We start from the raw sequence: 18,838 nt of genomic DNA on the forward strand, positions 1-18,838 counted from the left end.
ATTTACGATAAACTTTAATATTTTTTGTTAAAAGCTTAACAGGTGCATAATTGAATACATGCGAGTGGTTTTAGTTTTAATTGTTTTTTTAGAATTGCATATTTTATTTTTTGTATTATTAACCATTTTGTTTAAAATTGAATATCAATTAAAGAGAAAAAACTTTTAAAATTTTCTTTGCTACTTCTACAGTCACCGACATTCCGCCCTTCCGTACTTACTGCTCATATCAAACCAAATTTGTCAAAAGTTATGACCGTATTGGCAACATAGAAATCGGTTGTTTTCTTTTGTTTTCATTTGACCAATGTTGCCATTGCTCAATTTGTATGCACGATTTTTCACACATTTAGTTTTTTAATTATAATTTTTCATAATGAAAAGGCTCAAAACTAAATTTCAACTATTAACAAGTAAGGAGGTTCTAAGTTCGGGTGTAACCGAACATTTTATACTCTCGCAACTTACAAGGGAAATTACGTCAGGTGTTGGCAAAATTGTATATTAAAGGAAGTATTGATCCGATTTAACCCATTTGACACAAAAACATACTATTATCGAGAGTTTCATTTATTTATTTTATTATATGAATTTGAATTATATATCTTACACATTGACCGATATTTTCGGTAAAAAGTCAACTATAGGCATTGGGGTCCACATATTTTCGTTCGATTTAGACAATTTTTGGTCACAAGGTGGCATACTTTGAACGCATTATTCACGCAAAGTTTTATCCCGATACAATCATTGTTGCTTAATTTGCATAGTGAAAAGTGAAAGAATCAGAAGGAATTAAAAATGGTGTTATATGGGAAATAGGCGTGGTTGTAATCTGATTTTGCCCATTTTCGCACCATAACATAAAAATATGAGATGAATTTTATGCACCGAATTTGGTTGAAATCGGTTAATCAGATCCCAAGAAATGTGTTTTCACCTAAAAGTGGACAGTGCCGGTGTCTCAGGCTTGTCACCCGATTTCACCAATTTTCACACTGTCGATAGAAGTGCTAAAAATATTTGTTCTCAGTGAATTTTGTTATTACAGCTTTAGCAGTTTAGGGTATATGCACATTAAACATATTAGGAGACGAGACCACGCCTACTTTTTCAAACAAATTTAAACTGCAGATGCCCCTCCCTAATATGATAATAGTTATGGCAATTTATTTGGATTATTATGGAACAAAGAGACGATAAAAACAGTCTACAATCTTTATCCCTACTGTAATCAGCAGTTGACTAAAAGGGTTGGAGCGGACGGAAGTCCATATTTTATGAAATTAAACTAGTTCTTACTCGATAAAATATCATATAGTCTCTTTTTTTAATTCCAAATTGGCCAACTGTAATTTAATTGCCGCTCAACCTGAAATAATATTAATTTTGATATATTCAATTGCACGTGTGCATATTAAGTCCGGAATAGACCCGTTGATTCGCTTTGTCACACTGTAAACGCACTAACGCAATGTCATTTCGTGAGAGTCGTTTGGTTGTGGTCTTGCCTCTATCTGCCTACGGAAGTTCAATTAAAATCAGTCCAGCCTTTTCAGGGGTCACCCGGAACAAACAGACAGACAGATAACAATTAAAAAATAAAGTTATTGTGGTATGCATCTCGAAATAAGAACACTAAAAAGAATATCATATTTTATAGTTGCACCTTATTGTACATACATATGTACGTGTATATATTGAAAATCTAATTTTTTAATATTAACGTAAAAAATTTAACCGACTACCAACCAATTTCCCTCAATAGAAAACAAATAATAAATATTAAAATCAAAATAACATGCATATATATGTACAAAACAAAATGTACATAAATACATACATATGTATGTGGGAAACAGATAAGTAAATATCAATTTGTATAACTAACGGAACTACTTTTTGTTGTAAGCTTAACGCCAAGCAGACGCGAATCGAGTAGAGCCTTGGCACTCATATCCAACTGAACCTGGCTTAAATATATGTAAGAATATGTATGTATGTACATATGTACGAGAATGTTATGATTCATGCCATGTCTGCTGATGCCGTGATGCATTTTCTATGCCAAATATGTAAAAACGCAATGAAACAAATCGCCAAGCAAGATTTGATTTCGGACACCAATATGGAGGGTTGACGATTAGACGCTATTCTGATTATGGCACACGTACAAATGTATCTACATATTTACGCATACAAATAAGCCAGAATATGAATACGCACACGAGTGTATGCGGTCCATAACAACTCAAAACATACATATGTATTTATGTAAGTATGTCTGTGCATATTGGCCGACTCGTGTTGGATGAGTAATTAAATATTTTTAAGCAATTACTGAGCTTTAACGAGAAATGAATGTATTTATTCTAGTCTACGTGTGTTTACATGCATATATTATACACACATGCATTTGCAATCGAAGTCACAGCACATTTCTTTTGTTGGCTTTGTGATCAATAAATTTCAAAGCAATAAAAAATTTGCGCTTTCTTATCTTCCTCTACGATCTTATGAAACGGTTTTCGATGGTGTAGTTGACCGCAAAACAGCAACTTAACTAAAAAAGAGTCACAACTCAAAAATTTTTAAAATCAATATCTACCCAAGAAATTTCATTGTCATTACTATCTTAGTTAACTGGAAAATCACTTTTGTATTAATTGCACCGTTTGCCTCGATTGTGCAGTATCACCAAAAGAGTACTTTTTGTAGTTGTGTCGCTATTGCTAAAATAAATCGTGAAGTTTCTGCTATATTTTGCGAAGTTATGTCCCTTTATCTGAAAAAAAGTGAGTTTAATCATCTTTATTGCTTAAAATGTGTCACTTTCGATGAAATAATTGTGATTATCACACTGTTATTCATTGTTTTAACTCAAAAATGTCTTCTCCGTTCAACTGTAAAATCGATCATATTTGAGTAAGACGCTCTTTGAAGAAGATATTCTACATTATAGACGACGATTTGACTGTATACAAGTACTTTTAATAATTTTTACAATAACTGTTCCTTGCTCCTCTTAAACATTTGTCATTTTTTGAGTTGAAACTCTTTAGTAGTTAGTGTGAATTATCAAAAAACATTTAGAGTAACAGTGTATATTTTTGTTCGATCAAAATATCGCTTTTTCCGTTTAGGTTTCTCTTATGTCAAAACAAATTTATTAAATATTTTGTATATCAACTTGCGAACAAACTAAAATATTGTGTTTTAAATACAGACACAAATTTTTCTAAATTCCTTTAAGGTTAAAAAGATTGGGATGATGCTGGGAAACCACTTTAAAATACGATAACTGGAATCGAATCATAAGAAAAATTCAGATAGTAAAAAATACAAGTACAGAAAGTAGATACATACATATATACCTATGCACGTACATACTATGTAACAAGTACTTTTAATAATTTTTACAATAATTGTTCCTTGCTCCTCTTAAACATTTGTCATTTTTTGAGTTGAAACTCTTTAGTAGTTAGTGTGAATTATCAAAAAACATTTAGAGTAACAGTGTATATTTTTGTTCGATCAAAATATCGCTTTTTCCGTTTAGGTTTCTCTTATGTCAAAACAAATTTATTAAATATTTTGTATATCAACTTGCGAACAAACTAAAATATTGTGTTTTAAATACAGACACAAATTTTTCTAAATTCCTTTAAGGTTAAAAAGATTGGGATGATGCTGGGAAACCACTTTAAAATACGATAACTGGAATCGAATCATAAGAAAAATTCAGATAGTAAAAAATACAAGTACAGAAAGTAGATACATACATATATACCTATGCACGTACATACTATGTACATATATGTATTCGAGGTTAAATGAATATGCTTAATTATTCTAACGGTAAAGCTTTGAAGAACATTGTTATGAATAATCCATTATTTGAAGTGGAGCTTTTATAGTCACTTATGAGATTTGTTAAAGTAGTTTAGAGGTATAATGTGTTAGAAAAATAGTTCTGTATCTCCAATTTTATATTAAATGTTCATGTGGCATATGGAAAACTGAAAGAGAAATTTAATCAGACGCCTTTGAGGAAATTATTTTCCTTAGAACATTAGTTGTACTCAATAATAGCCATTGTCAACTTTAGTTTAAACCAAGCGTAAAAGTAAAAAATACTCTCCAAAAGATAAGGAAAGTCCCTTTTTTATTATGCATATAAATAATGTTCATTATGTTGAAGGGAATGAAATATCCGCTGCTTTTAACTTTTTTATTAACTCCATGCCGCATTCCATGTACCGGCTTACTATACACAGCTATACGCTATATAAGCTACTTTCTTCTTTGGTCTCCTGTAAATTATAAGGACTACTAATAAAATACATATGTATGCTTTGAATTAGAAACTCATTAACAAAAAATTAGTTGCCATAGCCCTGAAGTTTGTCCGCACAGAGTAATCAAATTCTCTGGAATCAGAAACTCTGTTCTATTTTGAATATTATTATCGAAAATAAACAAATATAACCTTGAAATCTCATTTAAATGTTGACTTTATCAACGTATGTACGACAAATACAATGCCCAAACTCTCACTAGCTTTATTAAGAATCAAGCAACCGCCCTCGGTCACTTAAATCTAATTTTCCACATTGCAACATATGTATGTATGTGTACATATGTATATACTTGTATATCAATAAGCGGGCTTTTGTATGCGAAACCTCCTCAGCGCCATACAATAAGAAGTGACGTTGTACACCAAAAGCCAAATTTCATTAGAAGCTTGAAAACTTTGCATGAGCGAGTATACACGCAATTTACTCAATTATCTTTGATTAGAAGCGCTTTTAAAATCTTTGACAATTTACCGAGGTACATAGTACATAGGTACCATATATAGCCAACTACAGTGAAGCGAAATAATTCACGTACATTGTGATTTTGAATTTCGGAAACGAACTAATTAACTAAAAGTAGGTGATTTCGATGAGACGTTATTTAAATTTTTTTTTATTAATGTGGTCTCCGGAAACAAAATTCAAACCTGGCCAAATCTTTTCCGATTACTTCAAGTTTTCTGAACAAATCTACACGTATGTATAAACATGTACATTGCGTAAGTTTGTATCACTAGTAATTGCATACGCAACATTTTCGTAATACATTTTTACTAGTTCTAAATATTTCACACTCCTTTAATTCTTATAGATCACGACTGTGATATTCGGATGTGTGCCAACTTATTACTAGACAAAGTCGACTACTCAAAACGTATGCAAAATATTCAATGGAAATAGTAACAGAATCGTAATGGAATCAACAAATATTCAAAATCTTACTAACTTTTTAAGTTGTAAACAGATAGCTGTAAAACGCGAATTTTCACAAACTTAAACTTCAAACAAATAAGAAACCAATTCCGTTTACCGTGCTTTTTAAATTAGAAAAGGACAAAGGAATTCGAACAAACTTACGTTCGGTTATTCACTCAGGGATGGCTCCAGATTCAAAAAAAGTTTGTAGGAGACGATTTAATTGCTAACTCAAGAGTATGATTTGTGTGACAATATTGTTTTTTATTTAAAAATTGAATGGTAGACTTCCCTTTTCATGTTCTTAAACTGCCATACTAATTTATAGTTATGATGCAATGAACGTGCTGTTCGATATCTAAAAGAAAAAAATAAAACACGAAATTTATAATTGTAAGAAAAAAAAAACTTTAACAAACAAATTAAAATTTTACCGGTGGACATCTTTAAATAGTAGGTTTTTTATAATTATCGCCTCTCATAACAAGAAATAACAACCGCAGCTCCGAAAAATTAAACGAAATTAATATCTGGGTGGCCCCGAATTAGCTGTACTTATTCTCAAGGAAACAAGTTTGGAATTTAACGACATGGGTTAACGATAACAAATTAGTAAAGCAAACGCTAAATACGCAATTTTTTTACAGCCTGAATAGGGTATATTACCAATATTATATATATATATATATATAATGCCTGAACTGAGTTAATTTAGCCAAGTCCGTCTTTCTATATAATATAACATATCGATCTGAAATTTTGCACCCGTCCTTTTCACCCCAAGAAGCTGCTCATTTGACGGTACCGGTGATATCAGACCACTTTAGGATACAGCTGCCATACAAGATGATCGATCAAACTAAAGTTTATGTATGGAAAACTTCTTTATTTGACAAGATATTCATTCTTTTAGCATATATTTTTATCCAAGGTAACGCCAAAATCTCGTAACAAATTATTCAGATCGGATCAATATACCAAAGGCAGTACCGCCAAAAAACATCCCGAAAATTCGTGAACTTGTTCTGGCTGACGGTAAATTGAAATTATGTAAATTAGTTAACATAAATGGAATCTCAAATGAACGCGGGTATTTATTTATTTATTTTGCGCGCAATGAATGCGGCCTTTTATGAACATTAATAAAAAAAGACAAGCGCTCTGCGCTGCTTTGTGGTGACAATGGATGAAACATGGATACATTCATCAATTCGCACCTGAGTTCAACTGTCATAACGCCTAATAGCTTTTGCCCCAAGAATGAGGATCGACTTTTCCAAAATATCGTCTGAAACATAAGTCAGTTTTTTCCAGTGCTTTTTGGAACTCACATGGAATTAATTCGACTACCTTTTACATAATGAAACAATCAATATACAATATGACTGTTGTTACTGGATCGATTGGATGTCGAGCTCAAAATTACATCAAATTGTTATTCCAAAGATATTTCAGGCCATGTGGTAACGTTGTCCTTGTTATGTCATACTGATGCATGCAACATTTTGAAGGCGTATTTCTACATAATACTTGCATAGTAAAACAAATTTGTTATTTATTTACATAATATAATACATTCAAATTGACATTTACACCAATATCATATTCAAGAATTTATGCTGCAATTTAACTATACATTCAAAACCGAGTGCAATTGAATTTAATTGATTTTTACGGACGGACGGACGGACGGACGGACGGACAGACAGTCACCCGGATTTCAACTCGTCTCTTCATCCTGATCATTTATATATATATAACTCTATATCTAACTCGATTAATTTTAGGTGATACAAACAACCGTTAGGTGAACAAAACTATTATACTCTGTAGCAACAGGTTGCGAGAGTATAAAAATAATAAAAATTTTAATCCAAAGCATATACAATGATTAAGAATAAAAAAGAATAAATTGTTTTAAATTTAACATTTTTTCACGTTTGCGTACTTCGTGTTTTACTATTTTGAACTTTAGCTCGCATCTCCATCATCTTTAACACATTCCTGTATTAAAAATTAATCCCAAAATCCATAAAGTGGCCGACAATGTTCAATTTTAAATTGAAAATTGAATTTTATTAGATTTTCATTTTTTGAATTAAAAAATGTGCAACTCTGATCCAAAATTACTTGCCTAGATATTCCTACTTTTGACAAAAATATAATGTATACATATTATAATATTTTTTTCCAAAAGATATATGTAAATACAAAACTTTAAGTCCGAAGCATAGATTGAAGTGACTTCTCATAAAATAAAATTGCACTCCATCGTTGCAAAAATATGCAAATTTGTGAAAAAATAAAGGGATTTTACTATTTTCTGATTTTTATTTTATTCTTATTTTTCATTAATTTTTTATGCTTATAATAAAATATATATTTAGTTATTACTATTCATTCATTTCTTATGCACATAAATCTAATATTATATAACTATGTTTTGTCATGCTGGTACATGATTATGTATGTATCGTTTATTATTATTAGTTTTTGTTTTCTTGTTTTTGTTTTGTTTTGTATGTAATCGTATATATTTTTACATACATTCCATGTACTGTATATACTATGTATTAATCAGACATTTTAATTTATAATAAAATGTCGGCATGAAGTTGAAATTCTTTTCTGATTTATAATCTAAGCACTCTTATCGTTATACATATATAATATATGTATATAAAAGGGCAAAGGTGAGGGATAAGAGAACTCGGTACATAATTAACGCAAACGCATGATCCTTTTGCTTGTGCACGACTTAATGTGTAACCAAACCATATACTAATTGGATCTACCCTATAAATTAGCTTAGTAACAGGAATTTATTAATTACGTTTGCTTGTCTGGTTGAGGGCTTAAAATTATAATTGATAAAGATAGTTAAGTTAAATTGAACAAATATATACACAAATAGAAACAATTAGTAATTTTTACTGTCATTGCGAAATGTGTGCACACAATAAAGCTTAAATACTAAAAACGTAATAAACTTAAACGAATGAAAACAAATACCGTACTGTGTACCGTACAATTTGAACCCACATCCTCCCAGCCGCCATGAATGTTGAAATCTGTCCTTTGGGTTAGTGATATTATAAAATGAATCAACCATTAACCATTTCTACACTAACAACTCGCTTATCCACTTTGATTATCCTGTGGTATATTTATTTCGTACTTAATAACTTGAGATGCATTGGTGCCTTGCAGAACTTGCAGGTGCAGCGCTTGATGATTGCCTATCAACATAGCCGATTGTGGTTGTTGTTGTTTGCGCGAGCGGCTGTGCTGTTCGTGTGTTAAATCCTAAATGGAAAAAAGAAAAACTGTTTCTACTTTGAATTCAAATTAAACATATAATAGATATACATACACAAATAAATAACGATTAACTCTTTCCGGCGCGGTGGTATGAAAACTACCACTTATTTGGAAAATTTTCCTTCATGTTGTGTGCGCTGGTATTATTCATACACACTTTTATATTTTACAAATTTTCTAAAAAAAAAATTATATCACGGTGCGAAAGAGATAAATCTATATGTTTTTTAACTCGAAAATGGTACAATAGTGAATCATCAACAGTGTTTCCCGCCATGTATCAAATGTTTCCAATGAAGCTAGGTATACTGCAAATTACAAAATAAAATTCTTTGCAATTTAAGACAAAAGGGCGATTACAGCTTTATCTAACTTCCATGATCTGAATAAAATTATCAAGATGAATCAACGTCAATGGGATGGTTCACTAAATATATCGATAAGCTGGAAATTATACACGATTATAATATGCACATGAATGACGTTGACAAGTTGGATCAACTAATGAAATACTACGAACTGAATAGAAAAAGTCGCAAATGATGGCACAGAATATTTTTTCACTTCCTTGATGTTGCAGTCGTTAGAACTTCACTTCACACATAATGTGCGGTGGTATAAAAATTTTACGACGTCCTTGTACAAAATCCAGCAAGTACATATAATTTTTTTTTTTGCATTTTTCTTAAATAAATAGCTGAAACGAATGTAATGAAATAAAATTTATGTTTGAGTTTTAACGATTTCATATAGTACGCCGGAAAGAGTTAACATAGTCGTGCATCCAAACATTTATCGAATGAAATACTCCTTACTTTCTGTGGTACTTACAACTTACAGTTATCGTAAAAACTTTTGTAAAGCAAATAATCAAAACATTTTACAATACAGCATAACTTGACTTAAAATCTTTATAGGTTATGTAAAAAATTGTATTTAATATCTCTATTAACAGTTTTATTGGCAATTTGTGTGATATAGGTGCACCTTTCTTTGCCTAATATCATGTTTTTGTTAGATGCTGACAATATATTTTGTATTGGTTTCATAATCTCTCTTAGTATTATGCATCTACTTGTTTTAAAAACCTGTAGATATTGTACTAAAAAGAGAATGTGTGTGTATGCATGAATATTTAAAATATTTTACATTAATAATTCAACGAGCAACCCGTAAATCATTTTTGATCAGGTATTAACATAAAGTGAAGCAAGTAGAGCAAACTATACAGAACATTGCTCCAGGATATGTTAATTATTTTTCAAGCTCACTTTAAGGCGTAATAATTTACAAATAATCTAAGAAAACAATCTTTTAAATCTTACAATAGTCAGTTGCTCTCAATAATTTTCTCTCAAATTACTTTTAAAATTGTGTATAAATCTTCAAGTTTTTTTTTAGCGAGTTCTTGTTTAGTTAAGATCATTTTAAATTTTTTTGAGGTTAGCAAAAAGTTTCGCCTGCCTTCAGTTTGTCTAGTTATTGTATTCAACTTTTAAAATGTGCTCTTTATAAATATAGAGGTATTTTTAAGTTTATTTACTTATTTCCTTACCATTATGTTAGTATTTTGCGTATGCAGTTTTATTTCGTGGATGTTTGATATGAGGATTCTGGCTTGATGTTAAGCGTTGGTTATTTGTCTCAGCGTGACGTTACCGAGCTCGTGTAAAAAGTATAATGGAAGCGTTGCAAAGCCGGCTTGCGTATTTTGCAGGTTTACTCTTTTGCGGACTACACAGCGTTGTGCAGCTTTTTTGTATTTATTATATTTTGTTTATCTTTTGCTTAGCAATGCAATCAACGCACCTGTTGTTGTTGTTGTTGTTGTTGCTGCTGCTGCTGTTGTTGTTGCTGTTGAGCGACAGCAGCTGACGGTTTGGTTTCCAAATGCTGTCGCTGATGTAGCATCAAATGATTCTTCTGAAAGAATGCCTTGCCGCATTCGCATACATGTGTGCGCACGGTGCAGCCACCGTTAGGATGTCTTCGATTATGTTGCATAAGACCATGCTTAGCGGCAAATCCTTTACCGCAGCTGGCGCAAAAATGTGACTTTGGTTTGGGTGGCGTTACCTGCTGTTGCTGTGGATGATGCTGTTGTGGCGCCGTATTCGTTAGTTGCTGTTGTGGCTGTTGATGATGCATCACCCCAGGCACATTAGTAACAACACCCTGTGGATGCGTTGCTGCGGCAGCCTGTACTAATGTTGTTTGTGTCATGACTTGTCCGGTTGATGAAATGATCTGCACGGGCACTGTATTCTGGGCCACTATATTTGGGTTGGTAGCAACTACTGTAGCGCCTGGATTAAGGCCGGTGTTGAGGAAGTGACCAGGCAGTGCCGCAGTTAAAGCGCACAGATCAGTCATAAGGCTTTTGTCACCTGTATGTAATCGCAAATGAAGCGCTAACGCTTCTCTACTATTAAAGGCACTTCCACATTCACTGCAAACGCGAAAACAGGAAAATTTCGGTTTCAATTTAAGAATAAAATAAGGTATTGCTTATTTTTTGTTAGTAGTAAATCATACATACCGACAGCCAAATTGGGGCCGGGCAGCATTATTGTCACCGCCCACAGATAATAATGCCGGGTTCGCTGGATTACTGACTACAGTAATGGTTTGTGGATGTGACCCTTGCGTCTGTTGTTGCGTATGATGTTGCTGCGTAGAATGTATCTGTTATGAAAATATCATAAAATATAGGATTTGTATTAAATTTGTTAAGAACAAAAATACCCAATTCACAAAAATTTGTCCCACATTAATTATAAGCTTCTGATATTCTCCTAAGAACTTAAAGATTGCTTAAACATATTGAGCTTGCTTCATTAAAATAAAAACCAATTATCTACATACATTGTATGAGAGCTTTAGATTTTGTCTAGCAATTAAGCATACGACTCTGGAAAATATGCACCACTTAACCTAATATGTTCACCAGGAAGCCTATTAGACATCATTAATAGATGATTTATTATGAAAGGCCACTTTTTATAGAAATTTATTGTGTATATTTCTTTATAACGGATTCTTTTCACAAGAACATATTAGATTATGGAAATACTATCGATGCTTACCGCAGTGTTTGAGGAGTTTGGATTTACGCCTCCGTGTGTATTACGCACATGCTGATTTAATTCAGCTTTAGACATAAAGCCCTCTCCACAACTAATGCAAGGATATGGCTGATCGCCGGTGTGAATCCTAAAAAATTGTGTATTGTTCAGCACTAATTCTTTTAATACTTTTACAACAAGTGCTAATGGCAATTACCTCATGTGAGAAACCAGCGTACGCTTCTGTAAGAACTCTTTGCCACACAGGGTGCAGGAGTGTGGTACTTTACCGTGTATGCGACCATGATTCACCAGTTGAAATTTGCGCGGAAATGTAGCTCCGCAATCTGGACAAACAAATGGATTCAGCGATCCATGAAAACTGAAAGCACAAAGAGTAAAGTAATAACATTTCAATTTAATTCTAAACGATTTAATTTCCTTACCGTGAATGCATTATTAAGTGATTCTCCTGAGCAAAACTTTCGCCACATTCCTCACAAACGTAAGGCCGTTCACCAGCATGAAATTTACTATGGGTCACTAAATGTCGCTTCAATGGGAACGTTCGCCCACATTCGGGGCACACAAATGGCCGATCACGACTATGAACACGTGAATGTGTCAACAGGTGGTGCTTCAAAGTAAAACTTTTCTTGCATTCGGTACATTGAAAGGGCCGATCAGTTGAATGCAACAGCAGATGTGTATTGAGGCAGTGCTTATGAGCAAAGCTCTTGCTACAATGTATACACACATGCGGCCGTTCACCTGCAATAAAGTTTTGTCCTGTAAATTTTAATCAAACATATAATTTTGTAATTAAGAAAATATACCTGTATGGACTCGCGCGTGTGTTGTTAAATGATGTTTCAATAAAAACGATTTACCGCATTCATCGCAACTGTATGGTCGTTCCTTTTTAACTGTGGCGTCATTCTTTTGAATATAAAAAGAAATATATCTACATCTTGAAACAACGCAAAATTTCTTTTACCTCGTTATAATTCATGTTATCTTGCAACTCTGTTTTAGGAGATAGCTCTAATGTACCAGGCTCCAACTTTAAGTTGGGTGTATCCCCCTGTGAATCATCCGCCTCTTCTAAACCTTGGATCACTTTTTGAACTTGCACCGATATACCCGGCAGAATGTCACCTGAGAGTGTGAGCATTACAATCGGAAGAGAAATCAAAGAAAATATGCAAAATTGAGGATTAATATATAGAAATTAATTTCATTCAAAAGTTTCCCAAACACAAAATTAATGTCATGATTTTAAATGTGTTAGTCTTAGTATTGTGTTTGATGGCTCAGTAGTAACCCAATTGCAAAAATCGATCCGGTTGTCCGTTTTGGCAACAAATTGTCCAGTTCTATACTGATCGAATATATTTTAGTGAATCCCATACATTTTTGGACAGAACGGAATATTACATTTAAAAATATAACAATGTATACCATATATGAACTAAGTGATTTGATAATCATACCAAAAAGATGAGAAAAAACATGAGTTAAAAATAAAAACTAATAATTAAAACTTAAATTTAAATAAGCAAGTAGTATTGAGACAATTACCGTAATTGAAGGGAATACTCAGGAGAGGAAACTTTAATGGTTTCGATTTTACCTAACTGAATCTGAATTTGCCAATGAAACATATTTACATGTTACCATTGCAAGATTTTAGATATTGGAGCAATTCCTTAGCAATATAGTTAAGTCAACGATCACTAATCTTACTAAGTAAATGCACCATACTGAAGGCGATGCGTACATCGATTCATCGAATTAAGAAAATATATCCTTAATGCATGGCATAGTTATTTTAATTGTAACATTTGATTCATATAACTAAAATAGTTATTTGATTATGACTTCTATTAATATATATATAATATTTATGCTATACGCGTACTTAAAAAAAATTAATAAAAATGATAATTTAAGCACACAAAAACCTCATGTACCAACACCAAGCCACATTAACACCAACATATGTATAATTTAATTTTTCTAATGGATAAAAAATTAGAAATATCAAAAACAATATTAAAACCATTATAATCAAGTATTTTGTATTATATAATTTAATATAATTTCATAAAGCCACCGCTTAAAGTAAACTCTAACATTTTCGAAATGTAACTGAGTCGAGAATGTAACATTTTTGGAAAAAAAAAAAACACAATGTAACAACAATTTTGAAAATGACGCGCATTTCTTCAATTCATTTCCATCGCACATTACAACAAGTGCCCAAAATTATTCATACAAAAAAAAATTTAAAAAAAATTAAAAAAAAACTGATTTCACGCACTTTCCAACAGAGTTAATTTGTACTAGAAAACTCTAATGATCAGTACAAAATATGTTAGCATTTCTATTGTCTTTGTTTTCAAAACCCTATGCATTAGTAGAAAGAGAAGTAGATCGTCACACGATGTTTAAAGGCACGGACGAGGGAGCTTAGAATTTCTTTGAAATTTTTACAGTCTTACTTGTCGTCCCATGTCCGTCTGCAGTAGTGATCGTGTGAGTCTGTTGAGATGCGGCAAGCGCTCGTTTCATTAAAATCTCGTTGCATTCCTCTGCAGTGAGATGAATCGGCCCGATGGGACTAAAATGCGTTTTAGTGCCAGCTGTTGTCGTTAGAATGGTCTGTGACTTCGTGTCGACGATACCATTGGTCAGAGAGTGTGACTGATCTGATTGATCTACAAGTAGGTCTAAATCAAAAGCAAATAGTTTGTTTTGTTTTGAAACACTATTAAATATACTCGATTGGTGTGCATGGACTTGGATGCTTACAATTTTTGTCGCAGTTAATACTGAGCACTTGTTGGTCTTGTTTCTTCACCACCGATGGTGTAGTAGTACCTGCAGTTATAACCCTGAAATAGAAGAAAATAAATTTTTTTGTTATTTTAAGTTAATTTAATTTTCTGAACATTAAATACTTTCTTATTTAAGCATTTCGATTCAATTTCGGCAAAAAGAAAAATATGCTTCATTACAAATCTAGATTAAATATTCTTTGGCAAAAGATAGTAAATACTCCTAAAGAATGTAAGAAACTATTACATACATTATTTTAACTTAAATGTGATTACTTGCCAATGTCATGAAAAGTTCTGAAGATTAAAACATTACTCATTTTGAGAATTTAGGAATTCTTTATTTGAAGCAAAATATTGAATATACGTATAATCAAATTATTTGAAATTTATGAGAAGAAAGCATTGACCAATGATTTTTATAAATGAGCAATAAACTTACCGTTGTGGTCCTGGTGCAAATGGTTCATTTACAACGAACATACGTCGTACAACACCTCCTTTCTGAGCCGTCAATCCTCCTTTAACGTCCTTCTGCACAGTCAAAGAGCCGTCTGTAGATAGCAAATATGGCATCTGCAAAATAATACTTTTATTTACCACCATACTAAATATAAGGGCTAAAAACAAATTCTGTTAAGATATATTGATTAAAATCCACCTAAATATATTGTAAGAATAGTAAGAATGTGTATTAGAAGGGAAGATATTTTTAAAAATAAAATATGAATTACCATTATAAAAAAAACAGAAAAAATGTTAACTTCTGTTGAAGCTATAATACCCGTTACAATTACAATATATTCCGAACAACAGCTTGATATTGACCGGCAATTTGTGTCAGTTATATGCCATAGTGGTCCAATCAAAACAATTTCTGCGGAGACTGTAGTGTTGCCTTATATAATAACCTGCCAAATTTTGTAAAAATAACTTCTCAATGGACAAAGTTTTCCATACAATAATTGAATTCTGATGGTTTAGTTTATTTGGCAGCTCTATGCTTGTACTGTTGGTTTAGACAACAATCCATTCCCACGACAGTCCGCTCTAAGTAACCGGAACGGACCCGGATTTTTATCCGGCAAAGGCCTGTCAACTCGGCACCATTCCTCAAAATTACTTCAGGAATGTTTTCTGCAGCTACAACATCAACAATAATCCATGCTGTTCCCACAGTATGGTCCACGTAACCAAGGACTGTCAACTCATCAGAATTCTGTCGCTACGACAACAAAAACAAAAATAATTCATGCTAACTTTCGTAAATATATCTGGTCAAATACAAATGTTTTGTTAAAACCCGAAAATATTTTTATGAAACGTGAGGACATAAAATGTTTATAATACATAAAAACCACGAAAAAAATATGTCTTTCATGGTGCTATTTCAATGTATTTGAGACTCATCGTTGAATTGCTTTAAGTCCAAGCTAACATTATTTGCCATACATTTTAAAAAAGCTATAATATAAATTGAACTTAAGTTCAAATTTTGAATTTTTGATTCAAGACTTCACATTGTTTAGTTACATGTCTAATTTGATTTTTATTTTTTTTTTTTATTTCAATTTTCACTAAATTAAATCTAGCCAAAATTACTAATACTAACGGAAAATGGTTACTTTCTTTTCATCTATACTTGGAAATTATCATTCAGAAACAATAAACCCCTTTAGAAAAATATTCTGGCGCCAAGAGTGGTCGACCTTACACACCCCCTCAAAAAAAAAAGGAACAGCTTACAAATCAGACATACCAATTAGTATAACTTACAACAGAAAAATGTAAACAAACAAACACATATCTCCTTTTACACACACATTCCCACACTAGAGAGCGCGCTTCTTACCCACAATTGGACTTATGTCAGTATATTTTTGCGCCAAAAACTCGACAACACAAACCACACAACACAACCAACCATGCGTTTCATTGTGTGTATTCAGCAGCACCATACATGCAGCGGTGTGTGTACTTGTTACCGATATGTGTGGTGTTGCCTATTCACTGCCACATACGAATTTCGCTGCTAAACCACAGCATTGACTGAAATACTACACAAGTGTTTTACGATACGTAGCAATTTACCATTGCGGAATAAAAGCTGTTTTCTCCCGAAAAAATACAACCCTGTGCTCGAATCTTCGCCTTCGTTACTATTTGCCAATAGCGAGGCGAATTTATGCAGTCGCCATTTTAAAATTAGTCTACGATTCAATATATTATTATATATATGTATATAAGCATTATTAGCCACATATTCAGTTTTCATTTAATTAAGCCTTTATCAATTCAAACACTTGTTTTGAATACAAAACAAATGTCAATGTTCATGGTGTCCACTACTCATGCATGTGACAAAGTGTGACCGTAGCCGATAACGACTATGATGGCGTTACATAAAACCTCGTATACGTATAGTCGCACACACTCATCTGCACGTATGAACACAAGGTACATACATGTAAAACGTAGTACTTAAATGCAAAATGTATGTATGGATATATGTACATATATGCATTTCTTTCAAAAAGTACACGCACTATTATGTGCACAAGTATGCATGAATATGAGAATTTGATATGAAGGGGGGAGTTAAGGTGTGCTTGTACACAGACACCAATTGAGACAGTGGGACTCTAAAAACAATACATTGGTGGTAGCAAAGCAAAACGCGTCTACACGCTATTTATCTGTAACTAAAAGGAATAACATAATCAGACATTACATTTTTGTTTTGATCACTTACGGACTCACTGCTGACTGTGTAATTTATATTTGCCGGAATCTCCAGTACAGACTCCGTACGGGTATTATCTGCGAATCCCCAAGTATAGCCGAAGCCCTGTTGTGGGTTACTGTGTGCTGCACACATTTTTTGGGTTTTCTTCTTGATTTACCCGCCTTTTTCACTTTTTCATAAGCAGATTCAACTGTGGTGCTTTGTGACGTTTTGAACAATGTTTAAATAATTGTGACAAAATATATGTACATATATATTATTCGTATGTTCCCACGCTGGCAATTAAAATAAATGTAAAACGCGTCCCAACTCCGACTGTACCACTTGCCACTTGTCACAAAATGCTATAGCAGTGCAAGTTATAACATTCAACAACACGTTGTTCGACTTTTCTTTAGATAACCAAGCACTGGACCAGCAGCAAAAAAATATAAACTTGTGAAAAAAGAAAGTTATTTCGCTTCCTTGCATGCATACGCCATTTTAGGCGAATTATCACTAATTAAAAGGGTAAAGGCACATCTGCTCCTATTTCTCTTTTGTTTTTTTTTTACCGTTTAACCACTTCACATTTATGATATTTCTCACAATTATTAAATTTTAATCAGCACAAATACCGCGTAAACTAAGTTAAACACACACTGAAATTCCACCAAAAATCACTGACGCCATCTTGAAATTCCTATTTGGACTCAGAGCTCATCGTTATCGTTTTTCGTCTCGCTTCGTGTTGACGAGGTCAATTCAGCACAAACGCGAAATATTCAGCAATATTTAATATTTCCATACAAGTTGGGAAGTCTATTCAACTTATACACCAAAGATTAAATATTTAAATTATACTATTACTTATGGTATTGCTTATTTAATTATGCTTTACGGCGAGCACAATTGGTGAATCCACGGTGAAGGAAAATCTGTTTGCGTATGAAAAATTTCGCGGATAGATGGTGCACGGTGCAGTCATATTCAGCGCAATACAGGGTTGCATTGCAAATAAAAGTTATGCACTTAAACTTGGACATGATTCGATAATATGATGTTGTGTTACTCCGGGGCGTGCTTCTTCTTACGAAAAAAGATTTATTCTATAATGTCAAAAAAACTTTTGGTAAATTTTTAGCGGTTTTTCTGAAAAAGTTATCAAACTCTGTGTTTTTAAATGTAATTAACCGATAAATAGGAGGCATGCAGTTATTTTAAGGTGGGTTAACTATTTTTTCTCTTTTTTAATCTAGCCTGAAAATCAGCATGTGCCCTATTTATTGGTTAAGTACATTTAAAAACACACATTTTAAGATATTTTCAAAAAAAATTGACAGTTTTTGTTCTTGTTTACATTTTGAGGATTTTGGGTGATTCACAATCTATCCGTATTCAGTAATTACTCAAAAAACGCGTTTTTATTGGCTAGAATATTTGAGATTATATTGTTGAATCATAAAAACAAAGGAAAACAGCTGATTTTGACATTATAAGTTAAAACACTTTTGATAAATTGTTGTTTTTAAGCTATCAACACAACCTTATATAATTGAATCATGATACTGTTGTAACTTTGAGTAGCCCTGCAATTAATAGAGTGTATAT

General features: G+C 32.6%; 1 protein-coding gene across 4 annotated transcripts; it reads right to left on the reverse strand.

Annotated features, from left to right (window-relative positions):
• Nucleotides 1-7,587: 7,587 nt before the first annotated feature.
• cg (zinc finger transcription protein combgap) lies at nucleotides 7,588-18,143 on the reverse strand. Of its 4 annotated transcripts, none has more exons than XM_036357106.2 (12): nucleotides 17,255-18,143; nucleotides 14,945-15,078; nucleotides 14,477-14,559; nucleotides 14,167-14,394; nucleotides 12,660-12,820; nucleotides 12,499-12,601; nucleotides 12,109-12,433; nucleotides 11,880-12,044; nucleotides 11,684-11,810; nucleotides 11,137-11,282; nucleotides 10,407-11,046; nucleotides 7,588-8,582 (listed from the first exon to the last, which is right to left on the reverse strand). In XM_036357106.2, the coding sequence occupies exons 1-12, from the start codon at nucleotides 17,378-17,380 to the stop codon at nucleotides 8,415-8,417; spliced, it is 2,406 nt and encodes an 801-aa protein (XP_036212999.2). In that variant the 5' UTR covers nucleotides 17,381-18,143; the 3' UTR covers nucleotides 7,588-8,414. The 4 variants fall into 4 exon arrangements, 3 of the variants coding, with proteins under 3 accessions (XP_036212999.2, XP_069965395.1, XP_069965396.1); XR_004975373.2 differs by having other exon boundaries at nucleotides 8,423-8,602; nucleotides 10,153-11,046; nucleotides 17,255-18,142; XM_070109294.1 differs by lacking the exon at nucleotides 14,167-14,394 and having other exon boundaries at nucleotides 17,255-18,142.
• Nucleotides 18,144-18,838: the final 695 nt, after the last annotated feature.

Source organism: Bactrocera oleae, chromosome 4, assembly GCF_042242935.1.
Source record: "Bactrocera oleae isolate idBacOlea1 chromosome 4, idBacOlea1, whole genome shotgun sequence".
NCBI lineage: Eukaryota > Metazoa > Arthropoda > Insecta > Diptera > Tephritidae > Bactrocera > Bactrocera oleae.